At 33.6% G+C, this 10,247-nt stretch overlaps 1 protein-coding gene across 1 annotated transcript; it reads left to right on the top strand.

Annotated features, from left to right (window-relative positions):
- Positions 1-3,231: 3,231 nt before the first annotated feature.
- On the top strand, positions 3,232-6,060 carry LOC140434559 (polyubiquitin-C). Its single transcript, XM_072522906.1, has 2 exons — positions 3,232-3,390; positions 3,721-6,060. Exon 2 carries the CDS (start codon positions 3,722-3,724, stop codon positions 6,005-6,007), a length of 2,286 nt encoding a protein of 761 aa, XP_072379007.1. The 5' UTR covers positions 3,232-3,390; position 3,721; the 3' UTR covers positions 6,008-6,060.
- Positions 6,061-10,247: the final 4,187 nt, after the last annotated feature.

The raw sequence follows: 10,247 nt of genomic DNA, 5'->3' as shown, positions 1-10,247 counted from the left end.
GATTTCTTTGAGCACCTTACTTTTTTTACAAAATGCTTCATAAAAAACAAAAAGTCCGGGCCTGTTATCCAGCCACTTGGGTTAGCAGTAGCACAACAACCTACTGGCCCATCACGTACAAAATGCTCCTTGTAAAACTTATGTGGAAAAACGAACATAGGAAAAACTGAGTTACCCTCTGCGTTAATAGCAAGAACCATAGTAACATTGGTCCCCCTCTCAGCTGAAGTGACACCACCAACTCTTTTCTCGCCTTTCTTCGCTATGATTTTTACCGGTTTTTGGACAGTCCCAGTCCCTGTCTCGTCTATATTCCAAATATCATTAGCTGTAAAATGGTTTTGACTTAATACTAATTCGAGGTTATCAAAAAAGAGTCCGACATTGTGCTTGTTGAAACTTGTACTCCGACTTAAGCTGGTAGCCTCAGGAACACGAATAGACACATTATTGTTACTTTGCATGAACTTTGTAAACCAATCATTACTGGCGTGTTTTGTTGCTACCCAATTCTCAGGCACAAGAACTTTGTTCGCTATAGCAAATTCAAAAGCTAAACTTTTCATTTCTTTTGGGCTAATACCATAAAATATTTTCGCTGCCTGAACAGCATATTCACAGAGCTCTTCTTCTTGTTGTTGTGAAAATATCATTCGAGGTCTTTTGTAACCCATTTCTACCACTCCATCTGGATTGGTTTGTTGTTTTTTTATATATCTAAGTAAGGACATCCGGTTAACGCCATATTTTTCAGCTGCTTGCCTTAAACTACACGATCCAGACTTAACATCTAACGAAGCCGACTCGTAACTGTTTATATTACTCCGACCACGTTCCGTTTTCCTTTTATAATTTCTCACCATTATCTGTAACAAACCCATAAACATGCATTAAAATTAGTAGGGGCATGTTGTGACACTGTCACAATCTGCCCCAAGCCTTTCGTCACAACTAGCCCCACCGTACGCCATTTTACATAAAGCCACTTGCACAGACCTTGACACGTCGTATAGAAACCAAACTGTGTCTTACTAGAGAGAAATAAACAAACTATCTACTACAACTAGAATAAGTTTCTTACCTTGTGGTTTGAAAGTGAAATAACAATTCAAAGACAACAGCAAAATTTTACTTCGTTACAACGAAATGACATATAATTTTATAAAGCGGCAGAAACGCATAGCATCACAACCAAACTACACAAACAGACTGAGGACATGCGGACGTGGAATTCTGGGTAACCGGGCGACGCTGCTACCTATGGTTAGTCTATAAAACTATTTGTCACAACATGCCCCTGTCACAACTAGCCCCGATCTACCCTACGTGTTTGGAGACGACCTGGCCAACAAGAGGGACTCATGCATGTACAGGGTGGTCGTCCATATAGTGGTCTACAAGTTATAAAGTAAGCTGGAATAATTTTTTATCATCGAACTCTTCTCGTTTTTGTGGAAGGCATTTTGGATCAATATCAATATATTGATCATATCTTAGAACCTGCAGTCCTTTCATTTGCCACTGCTGTAGGTTCTGATTTGCGTTACATGCAGTATAATGCAAGACCATATACCTACTGCAGCAACAGTAAGAGATTGATTTCAAAATGAGGATATTACACTTTTACCGTGGCCAGCACAATAGCCAGATCTTAATCCCATCGAGCATGTATCAGATTTCTTTCAGGAACGGATTGCTCCTCATCTGCACAATGGTCATACTAGACAAGGTCTTTAAGATCTTCTTACACAGGAGTGGATTACTGCCTCAAAACGAAATTGATAATTTAATTTTAAGCATACAAATGCGATGTCAAGCTGTAATTAATGCTGCTGGAGGAAACACAGACTATTAAACACAATTATTGTTAGATTTTTACGTTTTATATTGACTTTTATATTAAAAATGTCCATTAAATTATTGCATTCCTTAATTTTTATTTGATTATTTCATCGAGAAATCATATTACACTGAAATTAAGATGAGTTCATTGCTGACTAATCAGGCATTATAACGGTATGTAACTTTTTAAAATCCAATTAAAGTTGATGTATATATGAGAAAAAAAAACTTTTGTGTTACGTAGAAATTTTTGATGTGTTTAGTTGTTAAATAAATCTGGAATACGTTGACATTTTGGTAAAATTTCTGGGCCATTATCGATAAGAAAGTTGTACCTACCAACCATATACCTATACTATATTATTTATCTATGCCTACCATCCTCACATAAACAAAACATGGCAAGAGACTAAGAGACGAAATAAGTGTTAACAGGCGTTACACTCATTACCTATGTATATGGAGCAACAGCAAGTCAAAAATGAGAACTTTATAAAACTATTTTGGTAACCCAGCAGAATATAAAATTTCAGTAAAATATTTTTACTATCAATAAATTAAGATATTGATACGAGATGTTTTTTTAAGTTAAAAGAATGATAATAAATTGAGGTGATATACATAGGATTAAGATAAATATTTGATTCAATACGCTGTCCAAGATAATAGGTACTACCTTTAATTTTTGCCTATTATGTTTTCATACTTTTTTAATACCATTTTAACGAATTTAACAATCATATTATTTTTAGGTAGGTAGTCTAGGTATTCAGTGCCAAAAAACGGGGCAAATACCTTCGATTTAACTCTTGTTAATCTAATAGCCCATAGTAACATTGAACATTATAACATTAGAAGATTAGGTATATATATATATATATATATATATATATATATATATATATATATATATATATATATATATATAAAGCTATGCTTAAATGTGTATTTACAAATATGCATAAAATTCTTGAAAAGTGTATATTTTGGAAATTATTATAAGTGCTTATATATTTTTACGAAATGTTTATACGTATCTAATAATAGATCAAAAACATTAGTAATGATCACAGCATACTCCACTTGGCAGTGGTAATGAAATGATTAAGAAGTTTTTCCATTAATTTAGCAAATAAACTATAAAATGCATCACTATCTAAAAATAAAATATACAAAGAAATGAGTGTTGCATAATAACTGAAAATAATAAAAATTAAAATCAATAATCAGTTTTATATTTAAATCAGTTTTTTCGTCACAAGTATAACAAAGGTTTTATTCGGTTTTTACTTTAAAAAAATCCCCATATCAATCAATAGAAAAACCACGTAAGTAAAACATCAATCTAGTATATTCTAGAAATTATTGATTGGCGGAGTATTTTATGACGTCATTTGAAGTATAAAAGCTGTAATTTATTTCGCCATTTTGTTATTTCATATTTGCCCAGCGTTTAATAAGTATATATCAAGAAGTAAAGTGTTCTAGATCTAGAAATACAGATTAAATTTTTTCCTTTGTGTTATTGAAAGCTGCTACAAGTAAAATGTAAGTAATTTTTATATCATGAGTAATTTTTGTGTATCCAAAGTAATATTTTGTTTTAAAGAAAAACATTTCCTTGTAATATTTTAAAACTGCCATTTTGCTGAATCATCTGCATGTACGTCAACAAAGCTTTCCAAAATTATATTTGATTTATGTTATAATAAATGTAGCAAATTACCAAAATATATGTTTATTTGGAAGTCTAAAGAACTTACTAAGATGAGGTTTTAGATGATTTCATTAAAAGCTTTCCCAAAACTTGTAATCATTAACCAAAATATAGGTCACTATTGAATTAATGATATCTAATTAAAATTTTCTTTGTTTCAGAATGCAGATCTTTGTAAAAACACTCACTGGTAAAACCATCACCCTCGAGGTTGAACCATCAGATACTATCGAGAATGTCAAAGCTAAAATTCAAGATAAAGAAGGTATTCCACCAGATCAACAAAGATTAATTTTTGCTGGAAAGCAGTTGGAAGATGGCCGTACTCTCTCAGATTACAACATTCAAAAAGAATCTACTCTCCATCTGGTATTACGTCTTAGAGGAGGTATGCAAATTTTTGTTAAAACTTTAACTGGAAAGACCATTACCCTAGAAGTAGAACCTTCAGATACTATCGAAAATGTCAAAGCTAAAATTCAAGACAAAGAAGGTATACCACCAGATCAACAAAGATTAATTTTTGCTGGAAAGCAGTTGGAAGATGGCCGTACTCTCTCAGACTACAATATTCAAAAAGAATCTACCCTCCATTTGGTACTTCGTCTTAGAGGAGGTATGCAAATTTTTGTTAAAACTTTAACTGGAAAGACCATTACCCTAGAAGTAGAACCTTCAGATACTATCGAAAATGTCAAAGCCAAAATTCAAGACAAAGAAGGTATACCACCAGATCAACAAAGATTAATTTTTGCTGGAAAGCAGTTGGAAGATGGCCGTACTCTCTCAGACTACAATATTCAAAAAGAATCTACCCTCCATTTGGTACTTCGTCTTAGAGGAGGTATGCAAATTTTTGTTAAAACTTTAACTGGAAAGACCATTACCCTAGAAGTAGAACCTTCAGATACTATCGAAAATGTCAAAGCCAAAATTCAAGACAAAGAAGGTATACCACCAGATCAACAAAGATTAATTTTTGCTGGCAAACAGTTGGAAGATGGGCGGACTCTCTCAGACTACAATATTCAAAAAGAATCTACCCTCCATTTGGTACTTCGTCTTAGAGGAGGTATGCAAATTTTTGTTAAAACTTTAACTGGAAAGACCATTACCCTAGAAGTAGAACCTTCAGATACTATCGAAAATGTCAAAGCCAAAATTCAAGACAAAGAAGGTATACCACCAGATCAACAAAGATTAATTTTTGCTGGCAAACAATTGGAAGATGGGCGTACTCTCTCAGACTACAATATTCAAAAAGAATCTACCCTCCATTTGGTACTTCGTCTTAGAGGAGGTATGCAAATTTTTGTTAAAACTTTAACTGGAAAGACCATTACCCTAGAAGTAGAACCTTCAGATACTATCGAAAATGTCAAAGCCAAAATTCAAGACAAAGAAGGTATACCACCAGATCAACAAAGATTAATTTTTGCTGGCAAACAGTTGGAAGATGGGCGTACTCTCTCAGACTACAACATTCAAAAAGAATCTACCCTCCATTTGGTACTTCGTCTTAGAGGAGGTATGCAAATTTTTGTTAAAACTTTAACTGGAAAGACCATTACCCTAGAAGTAGAACCTTCAGATACTATCGAAAATGTCAAAGCCAAAATTCAAGACAAAGAAGGTATACCGCCAGATCAACAAAGATTAATTTTTGCTGGCAAGCAGTTGGAAGATGGCCGTACTCTCTCAGACTACAATATTCAAAAAGAGTCTACCCTCCATTTGGTACTTCGTCTTAGAGGAGGTATGCAAATTTTTGTTAAAACTTTAACTGGAAAGACCATTACCCTAGAAGTAGAACCTTCAGATACTATCGAAAATGTCAAAGCCAAAATTCAAGACAAAGAAGGTATACCACCAGATCAACAAAGATTAATTTTTGCTGGAAAGCAGTTGGAAGATGGCCGTACTCTCTCAGACTACAATATTCAAAAAGAATCTACCCTCCATTTGGTACTTCGTCTTAGAGGAGGTATGCAAATTTTTGTTAAAACTTTAACTGGAAAGACCATTACCCTAGAAGTAGAACCTTCAGATACTATCGAAAATGTCAAAGCCAAAATTCAAGACAAAGAAGGTATACCACCAGATCAACAAAGATTAATTTTTGCTGGCAAACAGTTGGAAGATGGGCGTACTCTCTCAGACTACAACATTCAAAAAGAATCTACCCTCCATTTGGTACTTCGTCTTAGAGGAGGTATGCAAATTTTTGTTAAAACTTTAACTGGAAAGACCATTACCCTTGAAGTAGAACCTTCAGACACTATTGAAAACGTCAAAGCTAAAATTCAAGACAAAGAAGGCATTCCTCCAGATCAACAACGATTAATCTTTGCTGGAAAGCAGTTGGAAGATGGCCGTACTCTCTCAGACTACAACATTCAAAAAGAGTCTACCCTTCATTTGGTACTTCGTTTAAGAGGAGGAAAATAATATTGTTGAAATTAAGCACATTTTTATATTTTCAATAAATAAATTATAATTTATTGAAGTACTTTTATTTTAAATATCCTATCACTTATACCTTATTATTGTTTATTAGAAATATTTCAATACCTATTGAAAAGTTAATATTAGTTTAAATTTGTAAAACCTTGCCATGATGTTTATCATATTTGTAAATTTGGAACATCTTGTGTCCAACATTTGGAGATTTTGATTTCTGTGAGTGTCTTTTAACCCTTTTATTCTTCCACTTCTAGAATATTGTATTGAATTTTATAGTGTTTTGATTTCCCAGTAAAACTAGTACCTTTGCTAGTGGTGTACATTTCTTTCATGTTTTATATATAATTTGTAAATCTTTTGTGAGTTATTTTAATACACTTCACTTCTAAATATCCACGTTAGGGGCTGTTTCATACTTCTGTAATATTCTACTGTAGATTCAAGTCATATAAACCAGTTGCACTGTGTTATTAGTTTATTTTTCCATATGTACCTATATATATTATAGTTTTTAGGTATCTACTTTTAGTGAATATAATATATTAGACCAGTTCTTGTCAAATTTTAAGGTCACATTTGTTAAATTGACTGCCAGCTAATTCAGCATCTGCCAAGGGGACTTCCTGTTGGTCTGGTGTATGTTAGATCTCATGCTAATCTAGCTGGTCTCTCAGTATCCATTCGTGTGATATGCTTAGATCCATTCCTGTCTTCCCCATTATACAATATGTATCTCAGAGCAATTGATCTCAAGGTGTATTTTTGACGCTATTCTTCTCCGATTTTAAGACTAGTTGTATTTGTGTCACTGATTGCCAGTTATCTCGCCTTATTTTAAAAGGTCTTTCTGTTGATCTTATTTCTGTTACTATTCGGGCTAGTCTGTCCATATCCATTTTGTAACATGCTGGTTCCATTCCCTTCTTTTCCATTGTACAATTTTCCCCTGTATTTTATAGAGATCTCTTATTTGGTATCTAGTCCATTAATCTAATCTTATATCCTCATGCTTTCAGATGATATGCGCATATAATATACTAAAATTTCTATTTCTTGATAACTTTTGGTAAATAGTAAATTCGATGTATCTCATGTTTTGGTCAAATGTTACACTACTATTGCTACTACCACCTAATCAACTGATTTATTCACACTAGAAAAAATCAGGTCAAGTTTTAAAAAAGAGTAAAAATTTTACCCTGTAGGGGAGACTTGAGACAAAAAATGAATTTTATTTTTTATAAGATAATTATTTATATAAAGATAATATATAGTGCAAGTGAATTGTGGGTCATTTAGCAAATCTTGCCATACTTTTTTATGCTTCCAAAATAATACTTAAAATGTTTAGATGTATTTAAATGAAATGGTGTAAAGTGTCTCACCGCTCCCTAGGTAAGAGAGCGTTGAGGTTGAGACAGGTTATAGTGAGTATTGAGACATTGTAAACTTTTGCGAAATGTTTATTAATTATTGAAAAAATAAAAACATAAACAAACTTTACAACGTAAAATCTTCATTAATTATTAATCAACAATGGAAACTGTATATTAATTATTAAAAAAATGCAAAAATTAACGAACACTTTAATAATAACGGAAGTCCAAGCCAAATTTCAGTATAGATTTAACACTTTCTGTTCCACCTACATTTTTTGGATACGGTTATTTCGTTCTCGAAATGAAGAAATATCCAAATACCTTCCATTGGTGAATAAATAAATTTCCAGGTTACTTTGTGACGACGTAAAAATTTAATTTCATATTCATCATCTGCCTTTGTTCGTACCAAACCCGCATAATGCACAGTTGAAGTCTTTATGTCAAATTTAACTAAACGAAGTCTCCCACTTGGAGGGTCTTAACATCCTCGAGAGCTTTAATTTGAAGCATTTCTCTTTCGTAGCTTTCAACATCTGAAATATCTTCGCAGCTTTCGCCTATATCTTTGCGTTCCTCTTCATCACTCGAAGAAGATTCTGGTGGACTTGCAAGTTTTTGTGAAGATTCTGTTTGTTTAAAAAAAAATATTTTCATGCTTCAATGGAACAAGCTTTTTTAACTTTCAAGCATTCAATTTGCTTCAGCCTCTATAGAGTCTTTTTCTGGCGTGTCAGTAAGAATCCTTCAAGAACCCCATTTTCGCTTTGTAATACGCTTCATGGACCTGCCTTCGGAAGCGGTTGCAAAATTTCTGGACTAACACAATTTTATTTAGTGCTGATATTATGCTCTTGTACGTTTGCGTTTGGCGTTGAGGCTTTACACTCTAGAATGTTCACAGACTTCGAAATTTCCTCTTACATGCCGGTTTTCGGTAAAGATTGTATTGATCTTCTAGAATTGTACTTGGGTATTTCCAGTGGTCGATCGGTAACTGCGCTAGACATTAAATCAATCTCAGTAAACGCATGACGATTGAAAGGGTAAATGCCGGTCGCCGAAAAACCGAATACAATATTCATTCAAAATAACAAAGTTTTTGGAAGACATTCATCCACTGGGATGAACAACACCAGCACTTCCTGGAAAACCACCACTTAACATACAGTCCTTAAAATTTACTCTTGGAAAAATGAAAAATGGTGGAATAAATCTCCCTCCAGCACTAATACCACAACAGGCAGTTACTAATGTCCCTCATTCAGCAGACGAGACGTTTCCAATTTGTTTAACACCCCTCGCTGCCTGAACTTTGGTTGGTTCATGTACCGTTGTAAGCCCTGTCACATCAATGTTCCAGATCTGATGAGGTTCAAACTTTTCGCGGTTTAGTACCTATTCTAAATTATTGAAAAACTTGGTAACTTTCTTGTTAAACTTCTAATTTATCAGATAATTAAACAAATAATTCAAAACATACCTGAGGTCATAGTACCTTAAGAATCCACTCGAATTTTCACTTAACCTTGCTACAAACTACAACGATATCACAAGATTAAGATTTACTTTCGGCGTAACTTCTGCACGTGTACTAACAACAACGTTCAGTGAGAGACTTGACTCAAGTTATGAACCAGTAACCAACAGATGGCTTTGTTTACCCGATTTTAGGAAATAAATGTAGGGTCTCATTCCTCCCTTGTCTCCCCTATACGGTTTTTTAAAACTCAATAGGCAATTAAAATGGCATATTTATTTTTCCCCATACGATGACTTGACTTTTAATTAAAAAAATCGAATTTGAATATGAATTAAAAGTTTGGCAAATTGAACCACATCTGAATTTCTAGAATTTCAAAAGGTAAAAGTTGTTTTGAATAATACTAAAAAAGAACATTAAAAATAAACGAATTTATTTACATTTTTAAGAAGAGACAGGAATTGTATACTATTAAATAAAAGAATAAAGCATGTTTAAAATTTCTTTAAATTATTCCCCTTAGAAAATTACTTTCACGCCACCTATGCCACCAAAAGCAACGAGCGATTTGTCATGCCTTTTTTTAACAACGAAGTAGTTCGCCAAATGTTCCCTGCTTTTTTATCGTTCATTTGTTAAATAGAAACCCCTCCTATTAACAAAGAAATTAGTTTCTATTGTCGAGTACCAGGCTTACCTTCTAAGAAAAACGGAGATGTTGGTTTTCGATGAAATAATCTTTCCTGTCGAGAGAAAGTGGTTAGGTTACAAATACGACTACACTAGACCTGTCATTTAAGTATCATTTTCGCATGGCACTCTTCGGCCAATACTCCCACTCTTTTTTATCCTTAGTTTGTCTAAGATCAGAATTCGAGTTCATTTCCGAGTGGGTTCCTGTGGCAAGCGGTTTGTCTTCATCAAACGGCGATGTCTTCCAATTCGAGGACACGAAGTCCTCTCTGTATGTATCTCTTTCAGATATTGTTATTGATTTATATTCTACTATTTGACTTATCATATAAACAGTGTATATGTGTCGAAATATTAATTGTGTACCACACAATCATAATAACTTTTCTCTCACGGTTTAATTTGTTCTCGCGTGATTATCTTAACCGTACCTTATCTTTCTCGCTATCTTATTTTATATGTCGTAGATTTCCCTGTTCCTCTAAAAAAAAGGTGGTGCCCAATAATTTCCTTTCTCTTTAGCTTCTAACTTCTCTTCTCTTTATCTTCAGTACTTCTCTAACTGATTTTTTGTATTTGAGCTGTAATAAGAGCCCCGACCAAGAGACATCTACCAGACTAAAGCTCGAGCCTAGTACCGTTCTTTGTGTAACCTCTATTCTGTCATTAA

Source organism: Diabrotica undecimpunctata, chromosome 2 (assembly GCF_040954645.1).
Source record: "Diabrotica undecimpunctata isolate CICGRU chromosome 2, icDiaUnde3, whole genome shotgun sequence".
NCBI classification, from domain to species: domain Eukaryota; kingdom Metazoa; phylum Arthropoda; class Insecta; order Coleoptera; family Chrysomelidae; genus Diabrotica; species Diabrotica undecimpunctata.
This window is presented reverse-complemented; position numbering and strand designations above follow the sequence as displayed.